We start from the raw sequence: 16,358 nt of genomic DNA on the forward strand, positions 1-16,358 counted from the left end.
TCAGGTCTCACATTTAGTTCTTTAATCCATTTTGAGTTTATTTTTGTATATGGTGTGAGAAAGCAGTCCAGTTTCATTCTTTTGCATGCTGCTGTCCAGTTTTCCCAGCACCATTTGTTGAAGAGACTGTTGGATATTCTTTCCAAGCCATGTCAGTATTTTTAAAAAACAGAGCTGTAGTCTTTATTTTCTGTTACATCAAAATTTTATTTGAGAGAGACTTTGATTTACTAAGTATAAATAAAACTTGGACAGTTCCAATATAAATATGTTTCCTATCAACTGTACCTCTATTCTGTTGCCAGTATGCATACATATCACTGTGTACACATGTATGTATACATATACATGAGTTTAATTCTGCAGGAACAGTTGAAATGTCACCTGGTTTTAAGGCTTGCATGATATACTGGTCTCAATCATTTTAATTCACATGAATTTAAATTATTAAATACAATTATATTTGTACACGACTTGTTTAGTATTGTAACAATAAACCAATTACTTCTAAGTGAATATAAGTGAATTTGTGATAAAGTATATAAATAAAACCTTTGTTAAGTCCTAATGTATTAAATTCCCCTAAGAATATTAATTACGGTAGTGTTCAGGAGAACTTGAAACAGAAATTTTTATTAAATTGCATAATTATATCTGCTTTATCTGCAGTTTTTGTTAGAAGTTGTATTATTTCATACCTATTAATTTCTTCTCTCCCCTTCTCCCTTTTGATCCACTGAGAATGTTTATCATTGTTTAGGTTGGAATAACACATACTTATTTTAGTTGTCAGAAAAAAATGCAGACTTTCTTTGCTTTTCTAGAGTCACAGTATCTTATTTTCAGTTGGTCTTTTCAAATGTTAAAGAGAAAAACAGCTGCTGACTCTGATTGCCATTTGGAAATAATCAAAGGAGACAGCTGGAGGTTGTACCTTTTTATCTCTGGGTTCAAATTTGACCTCTTTTTCTTCTTTGACCCTCAGTCTTATTTCTTTTCAAGGATTGTTTCAAGTTACTTTTTAAACCTTTTACTAGGCACTTTTTTTGTCTTACTAAGCAGCATATTTGTAAGGCTTTGGATCTCTTTTGATGTGGTCTAAAAGCCTCTTAGACTTAGTTGTAGAGGAATATTTTAAAAATTCATTATATCATTTTCTTAGGCTCCCGGTATTACTACACTCTATTTCTTACTTTTCCTTGTTAATAATTTTCTTTAATTTTGTTTTTAGAATTTATAATTGATTTGTTAATGTTAAACTTTCCTTGTTTTAAAAACGCTGTTTTCTGTATCCATAAGGGGTTATAAATTGTATTATAAAGATGGTCCTAAGGTGGTTTGTTTTCTGAAGTTTCTTTGTTTGATCTGAGTGTTATACAGTTACAGGGAGGGAGGAAATTTTTAAGAAAAGAAATACAACATGATGCATACAAAATGAGGTTTAGGGTTTTGCAGAGAACCTGTACAGATAGTGAGCATAAAGTTTAAGCTTCATTAGCTTCGTGGTAATTCCACCTGTGGTTACCAAAGTTGAAGATACGTATGAATCAACCTTTGCTTTTGGAAGAGGGTGTTTACTGTGCTGTATAATATCTATTCATTTTCTTAGAGACTTTTTAATGACCTAAAAGGAGAGGCAAAATTTCTTGTATAAAATAGTCCTTCATTTGTGGAGTAACTAACTGCTTTATGATGGGCACTGTGGATGCTGTGGTGAACAAGAGAGATCTAATTCTTGCCCTTATATAATGTCCAATGGGAAAGACGGATATTAACACATACAATTTATATGGTTATTGGATTATATGATGAGTAAATGAGGAAATGTTTATTCATTGTTAGCATATGGATAATCTTGAGGTCACCATTCTCACTCATCTCAATATGTTGATATAAAAGCCTTTTTGTTTTTCTTTTACTACCATATTATTCTGAATAGACTGACCCAGAGCAGAGGTTCTCAATCTTGGCTGTCAATAGAACCTGTTGGGAGAGGTTTTTTTTTTTTTTAAATAGAAAACAGAATTCCACACCCTCTACTCCACATTGTGTTTTATTTGGTTTGGGGTAGGGCCCAGGCATCAGCATTTTTAAAACATGTTTTTCCAGTATTGTAATGCACAATCAGGATTGTGGACCATTTGACAAGATCTTGGGAAACCTGTTGTTGTGTGATCTACCATTTTCCCTGTTTGAATTTCTACTTTTGTTCTACCTATCTTACTACTAATCTTCAAAGCCTACTTTAATACCTGTTTTATTAGTCAGGCTTTTTTGAGTATTTTAGCTTATCCTATAGTAATTTCTCTGACCTCCAAATTGATAGATTCTAATAAGTCTTTGCTACTCATTTTGCAATTAATTACATATTTTGCAATTAGCTACGTGGAATTAATTACATACATACTTATGTTTCTTTTTTTTTTTTTTAAGTGATCTCCACACCCAGTGTAGGGCTTGAACTTACAACCCCAAGATGAAGAGTTGTATGCTCTACCAACTGAGGCAGCCAGATGTCCCTTTATAAATGTGTTAATTCTAGACTTTTTTTTTTAAAGATTTTATTTATTTATGAGAGAGAGAGAGCACAAGTGATGGGGGCAGGAGGAAAGGCAGAGGGAGAGGAAGAAGCAGGCTCTACTGAGGCAGGGCTTAATCCCAGGACCCTCATATCATGACCTAAGCTGAAGGCAGACGTTTAACTGACTGAGCCACCCAGGTGCCCCAATTTTAGACACTTTTTAAAAGAATTTCCTTAAGTAATCTTTATGTTTCAATAGGCAGCTTTATTACATTGGTTTTTTACTTAAATTTATGTGTTTTTTTCATCTTTTCAACTGGATTTCAGCTATTGAGGGATAATGTATATGTCATTGTATTTCTATAATACATCACTATGCATAGGTGGATGTAAATATTTTCTAAATGACTGAAATAGTTAAGAATTTGAACCGTGGTTCAATTTGAATTTGAACCATGTCAAAAAAGTGTTATATAGCCTCAATGACAAGTAAACTGGGCCTATCCATTCGAATAATTGAATAATATTAGCTGCAACAACATTATTTTTCAGTGAGACAGTGGGATAGTCCACATATATAGTTTTCTAAACTATAATCATCATAAAATTGAACCTTGATTTTAAGTGGTTCAGAATCTGCCACTCTTCACCATTATGGTTACTAATTGATTCTCTGATTCATTTAACCTTGATTGTTTATTTATAGGGCATCTGGAAGATAGGTACCTAATTTTTGCACTCTAAAGAAATTACCAGGTAACACTGACATATCTTGCAGGGTTGAAAGTGAAAATGCCGTCAGTGTCTAGGAAGATAGCATAAGTGTTCCATTTTAAATGATTGGGAATAGTTTGGTCTTTGGTTAAGGGCGAGTATATATGTTCTACTTAAAATTTTTCACCTTATAAAGTATATCTACTAGCAATGAATTGAAAAATTCTTGATTTTAATACAATAGTAGAACAAAAGCAATCCTTATTTTGTGCTGTTGGAAGTACTAGATTGTAGCTGTTAGTGAGTTTTAGAGCCGTAATTTCACTGAAATTTTGTACTAATATGAAATGTGTGGTGGTAGAATAGTTCCTATAATCTTTTGTTTCTTTTAAGAGCTTATATTTTGAAGTTACTAAGTTCTTATGTGTTTATTAAAATAATTTATTTGGAAATAAGACTAGTAGAATCCTTTTCTTTTTTTTTTTTTTAAAGATTTTGTCAGAGAGAGAGTGCATGCGAGAAAGAGCACGTACACAAGCAGGGGGAGTGGTAGGCAGGGGGAGAAGCAGGCTCCCTGCCAAGCAAGGGGCCCAATGCGGGACTCGATCCCTCATGACCTGAGCTGAAGGCAGATGCTTAACCAACTGAGCCACCCAGGTGTCCCAGTAGAATCGTTTTCTAATTAGAGGATAATACTGATAAAACATTTTGAGAGATTGTAATTTTATTATTATAATCTTTCTATCAATGAGCTATTATAACAGAATTCTGTTTTTATAATATTTCTTAAGGTAGGCTTTACACTTTTTTATTCCTTTTGGCTTCTACTGTTTTCCCTTTCGAGTTATTCCTATTTTTTCTTTCTTTTTTCTTTTTTTGTTATTTTAGCTTCTACTTTTCTGCAAAATGAAGAATATTTCCAGCTTTTTAAAGCAACCATGCATAGTATAATTAGTAAGCTTACTGTAAAGAAGTTATATATGCTCATGAATAATTGCTGATTGCTTAATAGGAATTAAAGTTATTTCCATGGAACAGTGCTGTAAGAATTTTATATATTAGGGGATGTTTCCTTTATAATGTTACTGTAAAAGTAGCATTTACTTGGTTTAGTTTTATAAGTAATGTGTGTGCTTTTGTGTGTGTGTGTGTGTGCGCATGCCAGTATGTGTTATCTGTTAGCATGGATGTTACCATCAAACTCAGCATATTACTTTTTTTTTTTTTTAAGATTTTATTTATTTATTTGAGAGAGAGAGAGAATGAGAGAGAGAGAGCAAGAGACACAGGAGAGAGGGGAGAGTCAGAGGGAGAAGCAGACTCCCTGCTGAGCAGGGAGCCCGATGCGGGACTCGATCCCGGGACTCCAGGATCATGACCTGAGCCGAAGGCAGTCACTTAACCAATGAGCCACCCAGGCGTCCAGCATCTTACTTTTTGGAATAAGTATGATCCAAGTAAAACAGCCTGAGAGTATTCCTGGAACCAGTGGTAAAATGCTAGGCTGCTTCTTTGATGTAAGTTCTTCATTTTGATTCTCTAGGTTCAGTTAACACTCTATACTTACCTATCCACGGAATTCATTGGTACAGTCAACATATATAATGCCATTCGGAGAGTTGGAACAGTGCTTCTCATCATGCATACACTGAAGTATTACTACTGGGCAGTGAATCCTCAGGATCGAAGTGGTATCACCCCTAAAGGATTAGGTATGTTATCCCTGTTTAATATATTTTATCATAGATTTTTTTAAATTTTCTTTGTTTTAACCACTAATATATTATTCTTGAAGTTTTTCTGAATATCATCATGACAAAATTTTATTTTAATCTTATTGATAATTTTAATAGTTTGTCTTGAATTGAGGTTGCCAGAAGTTAATAACTTGCTACTTTTATGGAAGAATGCTACTTCTGCTGGTATAAGTTGTTTGCAGAGCAAATATGATACAATTAAGGCACTGAAAATGAGAAGTTCTATATTAGCATATGGTATTGATCCTGAAACTAATTATCATAATGAGAATTATTGAAAAACCATGTTTTTTGGGAAATAGAGATTTCTTGAGGAAGTAGGGGATGTATTTACTTCTAATAAATAATATAATGAAGTTACAACATTTCAGTAATTATTTTCCTGTATAATCAGGAAATTACTGGAGAGATAATATTCATTCATCATGTCAAATTTATGGAAGGTATCAAAATAAAAATTATGACAAATGGTGGGTCTTTTGGTTTAAGTGCAACCTGCTTCAAATTGGCTATTGTTGTAAAAGGGAGTAAATCAGCTCATATAAACTGGCATTTTCAGTTGAACTTAGTGCAAGGGTTCAGAATATGCCCCTTGAACCCAGTTTGTCTCTTCATTTCCCAGTTCTTCTGTGTTGGCTCTTTTCATGTATTCTCTCCCTTGTAGTGCCAAGCAGCCACCCTACCTTCACATCCTTAAAGCTGTAAGTCTAGCAAAAAAGTGTCTGCCTGTATGGAACATTTCCAGCTAAAGTCTCTTTGTCGCTCATTGGCTCTGATTGCATCATGTGCACAGTCTTATGTGGCAGATATTTTTCTGATTGCCCATACATGGGCATGGAAGGCCTTTGCATTTCTGAAATACATGGTCTGAGAGTGAGGATGGGTTCAGTACCTTGATAAAAATTGAAGACTGCTATTTGAAATCAGGAAGTAGATCTGGAGAGTCATTGTATTTAAATGCTTTGGCTATTCAGTGATTTTCAAACACAGGTTTCATATTAATACAGTGTTTCTTTATCCCTTTCAAAATCTGCTTATTCTCAGAGAATGTGCTATGTATAATTCAAAAAGATATGAGCACACATAGAAGTTGTATGATCTGTTTAAGGTGGTAGTTTTGTGGCAGAGAACTAGGTCATAATTTCCTCATGACTATTTGATGATACTGTAGCTGTATCATGTACTGTCCTGGGTATTAGTTTTGTATTCTGGCATTGATTTTATAACTGATTAGTGACCTTGGGAAAGTCTCATACTTGAAGTGAGAGAGCTGGACAAAGTTTGTGATGCTATTGTAATTTTGTAACCGATTCTTTGTCTAGGAATTGTCATGTGGAACAAATTTTAAGCAATTTTCTTCCTATTTTAATTGATCTATTTAAGGTCATGGTGGTCTTGTGCTTTGGTGGTCTAAGAACTAGCTATAAATAGTGATTAGTGGAGGGAAAATTGCAGAAAATATGAAGCAAACAGGTACCTAACTTCAGGATCTTACAACAGTGGGTGTTTGGTTTCAGAAGCTTTCTACTTGGGGATTATTTGTTTGAGACATGAAAATTGTCTTTAATGTGAGCCATGTGTGACCAGGGACTTTTTTAAGAAGGGGAGGAGATGGCAGAGGTAGTCAACACAATGTTTCCTTTCTAAATGAACCAAATGATGTTGAGGTGTACTTTAAAAAAATTTTTTATTAGCTTATACAAGAGTAATGGAAGCTTTTTTGTTTTTTAACTAAATTCACATTTAAGTTTGGATTTTCCTTTGTAAACTGTTACGGTACTAACATTCTCAGAGTCTTTCAAAACAAAATATAAGTGCATATTATTATTGAATACAAATTTTATTACCTCATTTTTATATTTTGGAATTCATCTAACCTTTATCAAAAATAAACTCCTTCATTGTAGTTTCAAAGTAACCCATTTTGTACATTTGGAGCACTGTATGTACTATTGTATGTGAGACTGAATGTCTTTCTAGAGGCATAAAACTTTTTAAATTGAAGAATAATTGACAAACAGTTATTAGTATCAACATAGTGATTTGATATTTATATACATTATGAAATGGTCACCTCAATAAGTCTAGTTACCATCTGTCAACATGCAAAGTTGTTGCAATATTACTGACTATATGTTCCTTACATTGTACATTAAATCCCTGTGACTTATTATTTTATAATGGGAATAATTGTACCTCTTGACCTCTTCACCTATTTTGTGCATCCTCCCATTTTCTTCCTTCCTCCCCTCTGGCAACTCTCCGTTTGTTTTCTGTATTTGTGAATCTGTTTCTCTTTTGCTTTGTTTGTTTTGTTTTTCACATTACACGAACAAGTGAGATCATATACTATTTGTCTTTTGCTGTCTGACTTACTTCACTTAGCATCATACTCTTTAGGCCCATCCATGTTGTCACAGTGAGAAGTCTTCACTCTTTTTTTATGGCTGAATAATATTCCTGTGTGCGTGTGTGTGTGTGTGTGTGTACACACACATACATACACCACATCTTTATCGATGTATCTGTCGATAGACATTTAGGTTACTTCCGTATCTTCACTATGGTAAATAATGCTCTGCTTAACATGGGGATGCATATATGTTTTTTTTTTTTAAAGATTTTATTTATTTATTTGAGAGAGAGAGCATGAGCAGGGGGAAGAGACAGAGGGAGAGGGAGAAACAGACTCCCTGGTGAGCAGGGAGCCCGATGCGGGACTCGATCCCAAGACCCTGAGATCATGACCTGAGCTGAAGGCAGATGCTTAACCGACTGAGCCACCCAGGCGTCCCTGCATATATGTTTTTGAATTAATGTTTTTGTTTTCTTTGGATAAATACCTAGAAGTGGAATTGTGGGATTGTATGGCAATTCTATTTTTAATTTTTTGAGGAGTCTCCATACTGTTTTCTATAGTGGCTGCACCATTTTACATTCCCATCAGCAGTGCATGAAAATTTCTTTTCTCTACATTCACACTATTACTAAATACTTTTTGTCTTTTTGATTTTAGCCATTCTGGCAGGTGTGAGGTGAAATCTCATTATTGCTTTGATTTGCATTTCACAGATGGTAGTGATGTTGGGCATCTTTTCATGTGCCTGTTGGCCATCTGTATTGTCTTAGAGATTTTTCTTGTTTCTTGAGGTAGGCCTGTTTTGATGTAAACTTCCCTATTGGATCTGGTTTTGCTGTATTTCATAGATTTTGGAACATTGTGTTTTCATTTTCATTTGTCTCAAGGTATTTTTTAATACCCTCTTTTATTTCCTTATTGTCCTGTTGGCTTTTTAGTAACATGTTTTTTAGTCTCTGAATGTTTATGTTTTTTTCCAGTTTTATTCTTGTAATTGATTTCTAGTTTCGTATCATTATGGTTGGAAAAGACACTTGATATGATTTCAGTCTTAAATTTATTGAGACTTATTTTGTGGTCTGTCATGCTGTTATTGTAGAGGAATGTTTCATGTGCTTGAGAAGAATATATCTTCTGTTTTTGGGTGGACTATTCTGTGTATCTGTTTAGTGTATTTGTTCTAATGTGTTATTTAAACCATTGTTTTCTTACACATTTTCTGTCTGGATGATCTATCTATTGATGTAAGGGGTGTGTTAAAATCCCCTACTATTATTGTATTACTCTCAGGTTCTCGTTTTTGTCTGGTAATATTTGTTTTATATATTTAGGTGCTCCAGTGTTGGGCACATAAATATTTACAAGTGTTATACCTTCTTGTTGGTTTAATCCCTTTATCATTATGTAATGCATTTGTCTTTTGTTATACTTTTTTAAAAAGTCTACTTTGTCTGATAAAAGTATTGCCAGCTCAGCTGTCTTTTCATTTCTATTTGCATGGTGTATCTTTTCCTATCACTTCACTTTTAGTCTGTGTGTGCCTATAGAGAGTGAGTCTCTTGTTGGCAGCAGATAGAGGGTTTTGGTTTGTTTTTTTACTCATTTACATTCGAAGTTGTTACTGACAGGTACATATTTATTTATTACTATTTTGTTAATTGTCTTCTGTTACTTTTATAGTTCTTCTCTGTTTCTTTTCTTGCTCTCTTTCCTTGTGATTTGATGATTTTGTTTATTGTTCTGTTTGGATTCCTTTTTGTTTCTTGTGTACCTATTAGAGGTTTTTCTTTGTGGTTACCATGAGCTTCATATCTAACAACCTATGTATGTAGAAGCCCATTTTAAGTTGGTGATTCCTTAAGTTCAAATGCATTCTAAAAGTACTACGTTTTTACTCTCATCTCCCAATGTTTTATATTTTTGATATCATATTTTAAACTTTTTATTTAGTATATTCCTTAATTATTGTAGATATAGTTGATTTTATTACTTTTGTCTTTCAGTCTTTATACTTGCTTTCCAAGTGAGTGATCCCCTACTTTTACTATATGTTTGCCTTTACCAGTGTGATTTTTTCTTTCCTTTATTATTTCTAGTTACAGCCTTTTCTTTTTTTTTTTGCCTGAAGAATTCTCTTTAATATTTCTTGTAAAGCATGTTTAGTGGTGAATAACTTCTTTAGTTTTTGCTCATCTGCGAAATTCTTTATCTTCCTTTCAATTCTAAATGATAATGTTGAGGCATATGTCTCTTTAGGTGACTCACTTTTATGTTTCTCATAAATATATGGAAAAAACTAGTAGGAAAGACAGCTTTATACTTTGCTTTGAGGTCTTTGAAACATTAAGTGTGTGTGTGTATTATTTTTTTCAAAGATGGACCACGACCTAATCAAAAAGAAATACTTTCTCTACGAGCATTCTTGTTGATGTTCATTAAGCAGTTAGTGATGAAGGTGAGTTTATACTACTTCTCCTTTAGCATATTCTGTATTTTAACTTATAATTTCACATAAGATACAGTCTTGGGTTTATTTACTCTTTGTAGGGTTATTAGGGTTACACATTGGAAAATACTCTGAAAGATACTTGATTCTGTTTTTTGTTCTTTATTGCACACATGGATGTACATCATTGCAGAATTGGAGATTGATAATTGTAATATATGTTATATGAATTTCTCTAGGGGTTCAAGTGGATTCATTCTTTCATTCAGTAAATATTTACTGAGTTTCTCTTAAGTACTAGGTATTATTCTTGGGAGTAGTGATACAGTAGACAATAAGACTCTTCAAGGAGGTTTCATTTTTAGTGGGCCTCTTGTACCTGACATTCAGATTTTGAGAAAAAATTACTGTGTATAAAGGTACCAGAAAGATGTATCAGCCTTTAGAAATTATTACATTTGTCCCATCTTATTCTGTTGTAGGTAAAGTAAAATTTATTATTTTTAAGGAAGGTTTTTTTGGTTTTATAAGAGAGCAATGTATAAATGTATTTTATTTTTAATATTTTTAAATATATTTATTTTAATATTTTATTATTTTCCTATGTCATTTTCTTATTTTTTAGAATTTGATATTATGTTAAGTGGGCCAAACTTTTAGTGTATCTTTTAGACTCAGATACCTTATTTCTATTTACAAAAAAACTTATAACTTGATTTTTGTGTTTTTAAATTTTTTTCTGTGTCTTTTTGTGTCCTAATTCTCTTTCTTATTGCTCTTTTCTCATTGCAGCTTTGTGTTATCATTAATAAATTGATAGGATAGGTTGAAAATTTACATACTGAGTTCATATTTAAAAATGCAGTGTTTTCCTCAGGGAACAATACTACTCAATTTTTAGTACCTGACCTTGTAACTGGTAATTTTAGAAGCTGTTCATTTACTCTCCAAATTTAATAGAAAAAAGAAATAGAAAAGCTGTCTTCTGTATTTGGTGGAGTGATAGGTGTGAATAGTACTCTTTTATGACGAATTATTGGTTTTCTTACTTCAGGATTCTATAGCTTTATTAGACAGCCTGTCATATATGGTTCTGAAAACAGGATACTTGATATCATTTCTTTGACTTCTTCTACACAGTCTTGATTATTGAGTATCTTTAGTGTTTCCCTTAATACATGTTTTAAATTTAGATTCTATATTATAGTATCTTTGTATATATAGCAGTTGACCAGGTTGATAAACATTAAGTGTATTATTTACCTTTAAAAACAACTTTTTTAAATGCATGTGTAAGATACTTTAAGACACTTATGTTATGTTTTTAAAGGATTCTGGAGTAAAGGAAGATGAACTGCAGGCCATTCTTAATTACCTACTCACTATGCATGAGGTAACATTTGAAATTTATATTTTGAGATTTTATTTTTTGAAGCTGCATTATGATCTTTTTTTTTTTTAAGATTTTATTTATTTATTTATTTGACAGAGAGCGAGAGAGACAGCGAGAGCAGGAACACAAGCAGGGGAGGGGGAGAGGGAGAAGCAGGCTTCCCGCCGAGCAGGGAGCCTGATGTGGGACTCGATCCCAGGACCCTGGGATCATGACCTGAGCCAAAGGCAGACGCCCAACGACTGAGCCACCCAGGCGCCCCATGGTCTTTGTTTTTAAAATAAAAAAGTTAAAGTGATCTTTCATTAATATAACTATAATGGAGAGTCAATGTACCTAGGAACTAAATCTTAGCAACTTTCATTTAAATACCTTTTATTACCACAAGAAGCTCTGAGAATAATCATGAAAAGTTTTAAAAAGTTTTGAAATTGGATCTCATTGAATTAATAAGAAAGTATGCCAAAAAGGGGGCGCCTAGGTGGCTCAGTTTGTTAAGCGACTGCCTTCGGCTCAGGTCATGATCTCAGGGTCCTGGGATTGAGCCCCGCATCGGGCTCCCTGCTCGGCAGGAAGCCTGCTTCTCCCTGTCCCACTCGCCCTGCTTGTGTTCCCTGTCTCGCTATCTCTCTCTCTCTGTCAAATAAATAAATAAAATCTTAAAAAAAAAAAAAGAGAGTATGCCAAAGAATACCTTCATTGTATCTCTAGGAACCTGTGTAACATATGGGAAAATAGGTTATGAAAATGACTAAAAATGATTAGATTTTTAAATTCATAAAACAATCTTCCAATTGATTTTGCATGTTCAAATACTTTTAAGTCAAACAACTTATTTATAATGGGATTTGTAATTATGTTCAACCACATAACAAAGGTTGAAAAATAGTGAAATGTTTGGGTTTTTTTTCTTTATTATTTTGCCCTGGGAGAATGTAATACACGCCAACGTAATCTAATTAAGTAATTGGATTAAGTATTTGTTAAGTAAGTAAAATTTAGAATTGATGTAATTTCATGTAAAGCACAGCATTTCAAATGTTAATTTCATTTCTGTTTATAGTTCATGCCTTGTGTTTTAATAAGTATCTGTTATAGTGTGAAATAAATGTCTTTTTAAATCATCAGTAGATGGGAGATACTGTTTTGACCTATCGCTCTTAATTGAGGTAGAAGAGTGGATTAAATTTCTTGTTTGGATCATATTTGACTCAAACCTAATGATTGTGCTTTCTTTTTCCTCTTGATTAGGGTATTTTATTTGTTGATTTCCTTTACCCAATATAATAGTTGAAGATTTTTCAACTGAACTTCCTGGTAATGTTATTGTATATGATTTTGTTTTTTATTTACTCTAACTCCCTATGGGACTGAAGTACTTTAAAAAAGAGAAACTGGAAATCATGGTGATCTTCCCTTTTCTCTTAATCGGTTAATTCAGAAATCTTTTAGGTCTTTCAAATAAACCTTTTCCCAAGCCTCAGTGCCCGAGCTCTAGATGATCTGCTTAGCTTACTGAAAATTAGATGTTCAAATAGCTGCAGTTCCAAAGCAGTGAACAGAAACTTACAGACAGGGCAATAGAGAAAACTAGCTCTTGATAGCTTCTTCCCTTGTCCTTTTTGAGTCAGTATTGCCAAGTTGGTTCTAAATATGCATACATACTGGAATATTCAACCAAGGCTGCGTAGGATTGTCTTGGATTTCAGAACTCATATATGCTTCTGTGCTGTTCTGTCAGTATTATCAAGTTATACTACATACAGTAGTATGTTGCCTCGTAAACATTTACTGATAATCTCTATCTTCAATACTGTCAACAGATAATATATGTCCTTGGTACCCAGGACCATCTGGCATGGTCCCAGACCATGTACCATGGCCATGCTCTGGCATGCCATACCATACCATGCCATGCCATGCATGTGTTAAAAATGGCCTGGGCCACATGCACATGGCATGCATAAAAATGAAGAAAAGTATGCTGAAGAAGACCGGCGAAAGAAGGAATGAGTTGAAGCTGTTAATATGGCTGAAGGAATCATTCATGACACAGAAACAAAAATGGAAGAATTTAAGGACCAATTGCCTGCTGATGAATGCAACAAGCTAAAAGAAGAGATTTCCAAAATGAGGGAACTTCTGGCTCGAAAAGACAGTGAAACAGGAGAAAACATAAGGCAGGCAGCATCTTCCCTTCAGCAAGCATCACTGAAGCTCTTTGAAATGGCATACAAAAAGATGGCATCTGAGCGAGAAGGCTCTGGAAGTTCTGGCACTGGGGAACAAAAGGAAGATCAAAAGGAGGAAAAACAGTAATAACAATAAACTTTGGAGTTGAAATATCATGCTTGGGAGTGAAGGGACTTCCTGAGCAGAAATGGGCAAACTTCAGTCTTTTACTCTGTTTTTACGGTATTCTATATATAAATTCCTTAATATGTAAATTTAGTGACAATTAGGTAATGATCATTTAATGAGAATTTCAACCATACAAAGTTCATAGTACTCTGTCAGTCACTTTTCAGCTGCATGTAAAGGGCAGGGGGGGAAGATGATTTATTGATCATTATGAAAACAATGTTTTGTGCTTTAGTAGCCATATTTTCAAGAGGTGAAACCATCTCTAAACATAATAATGAAGGTAGTCAGCCATAGACCTGGAATGAGATCATATGGGGATGGGATTCTATTCTAGTTAATTGAGAAGTACTATACCAGCCTGTACGTATAAGGGATTCTTCAACTGAGGCCTTGCTGTGCCATATTGTGAGGCAGGGCAGGAGTAGCTAGATCAATGGAAAAATAGCTGTTAGGTACAGTTTTAAAATAAGGTAATAGGGCTCCCTAACTTTCCTAAGGCATATTTTTCTAGCTCTCTTCTGTCCTGTGTCAGGGCACTTGTGTCCTTGTTGATTTTTTTTTTTTTTTTATCCATTCTGGGTTTTTTTCCTTTTTAAATAAATATGAAAAGCATCTTGATCTCTTGTTTTGAGGAGTGAGGCTCTGAGAAGCTTCAGGAATAGGATATGAATCATACTTCCCATTCCCTGACCTAAAGTCGTTCAGGTGGAATACATGATTTTCTAACACTGGCTCAAATACAAATTCAGGATTTGGAAGGGCTGGTATGATGAAAAAAGCATTATTACCAAGGACAGTCCATCAGGAATTGATTCTACATTTCTCCTATTTAATCCTGAGTGAGTTGCCTTGTCCTATATCCTCTGATGTAGTTCTCATTAAATGCTGAAACCTTCAGAAGCAGAAGGGTCCTTCTACCAGCTGAGCCACTTCCTACAGTGTAAAGATGACAACCCGGACTTTGAAGGAGTGGATTGTGCAATCTTTGAGTCCCCATACCCAATGACAATGGCGCTGTCTGTCCTAGTAACCATAGAGAGATGTATAACGCCCTCAACAGCTTATCTGAAAACCAGTCCCTGCTGAGGATGCCCCTCTGGGAGAACATCTGGCTCGTGGGCTCCATTTGTCTGTCCATGTCGCTCCACTTCCTCATCCTGTATGTGGAACCTTTGCCACTTATTTTCCAGATCACACCGCTGAATTTGACCCAGTGGCTGATGGTGCTGAAAATCTCCTTGCCTGTGATTCTAATGGACGAGACACTCAAGTTTGTGGCCTGCAACTACCTGAAACCTGGTAAAGAGTGTGTGCAGCCTGCCACCAAATCCTGCTCGTTCTCGGCATGCCCCGATGGGATTTCCTGGCCGTTTGTGCTGCTTATAATACCCCTGGTGATCTGGGTCTGTAGCACAGACACTAACTTTACTGATATGTTTTGGTCTTGACTGATAGTTTTACATAAAGAAGGTCTGAGAGCTTTCCCCCTAAGGTCAGGAACGCAGCAGGGATGTCCACTATCACCACTGCTATTCAACATAGTATTAGAAGTCCTAGCCACAGCAATCAGACAACAAAAAGAAATAAAAGACATCCGAATCAGCAAAGAAGAAGTCAAACTCTCACTCTTTGTAGATGATATGATACTTTATGTGGAAAACCCAAAAGACTCCACCCCAAAACTGCTAGAACTCATACAGGAATTCAGTAAAGTGGCAGGATATAAAATCAATGCACAGAAATCCATGGCATTCCTATACATCAACAAGACAGAAGAAAGAGAAATTAAGGAGTCGATCCCATTTACAATTGCACCCAAAACTGTAAGATGCTTAGGAATAAATCTAACCAAAGAGGCAATGAACCTGTACTCAGAAAACTATAAAATAATCATGAAAGAAATTGAGGAAGACACAAAGAAATGGAAAAACGTGCCATGCTCGTGGATTGGAAGAACAAATATTGTGAAGATGTCAATGCTACCTAGAGCAATCTACACATTCAATGCAATCTCCATCAAAATACCATCCACTTTTTTCAAAGAAATGGAACAAATAATCCTAAAATTTGTGTGGAACCAGAAAAGACCCTGAATAGCCAGAGAAGTGTTGAAAAAGAAAAGCAAAGCTGGCGGCCTCACAATTCCAGACTTCCAGCTCTATTACAAAGCTGTCATCATCCAGACAGTATGGTACTGGCACAAAAACAGACACATAGATCAGTGGAACAGAATAGAAATCCCAGAAATAGACCCTCAACTCTATGGTCAACTAATCTTTGACAAAGCAGGAGAATGTCCAATGGAAAAAAGACAATCTCTTCAACAAATGGTGTTGGGAAAATTGGACAGCCACATGCAGAAGAATGAAACTGGATCATTTCCTTATACCACACACAAAAATAGACTCCAAATGGTTGAAAGACCTCAATGTGAAATAGGAGTCCATCAACTTCCTAAAGGAGAACACAGGCAGCAACCTCTTCGACCTCAGCTGCAGCAACTTCTTCCTAGAAACATCGCCAAAGACAAGGGAAGCAAGGGCAAAAATGAACTATTGGGACTTCATCAAGATAAAAAGCTTTTGCACAGCAAAGGAAACAGTTAACAAAACCAAAAGACAACCGACAGAATGGGAGAAGATATTTGCAAATGACATATCAGATAAAGGGCTAGTATCCAAAATCTATAAAGAACTCATCAAACTCAACACCCAAAGAACAAAGAATCCAATCAAGAAATGGGCAGAAGACATGAACAGACATTTTTCCAAAGAAGACATCCAAATGGCCAACAGACACATGAA

General features: G+C 34.8%; 1 protein-coding gene across 5 annotated transcripts in view; it reads left to right on the forward strand.

The window, feature by feature from the left end:
- The window catches only part of LRBA (LPS responsive beige-like anchor protein), an 834,672-nt gene that overhangs the window by 199,791 nt on the left and 618,523 nt on the right, over positions 1-16,358 (forward strand). For 4 of the 5 annotated variants that reach the window (XM_035022918.1, XM_035022919.1, XM_035022917.1 and 1 more), the window contains 3 exons: positions 4,779-4,947; positions 9,727-9,806; positions 11,128-11,190. In XM_035022918.1, coding sequence (XP_034878809.1) covers positions 4,779-4,947; positions 9,727-9,806; positions 11,128-11,190 — 312 coding nt within the window. Of the gene's footprint in view, positions 1-4,778; positions 4,948-9,726; positions 9,807-11,127; positions 11,191-12,782; positions 14,854-16,358 lie in introns of those variants that run through there. The other variant, XM_035022921.1, reaches the window with a different exon arrangement.

Source organism: Mirounga leonina, unplaced genomic scaffold (genome assembly GCF_011800145.1).
Source record: "Mirounga leonina isolate KUSES-001 unplaced genomic scaffold, KU_Mleo_1.0 Mir_176, whole genome shotgun sequence".
NCBI classification, from domain to species: domain Eukaryota; kingdom Metazoa; phylum Chordata; class Mammalia; order Carnivora; family Phocidae; genus Mirounga; species Mirounga leonina.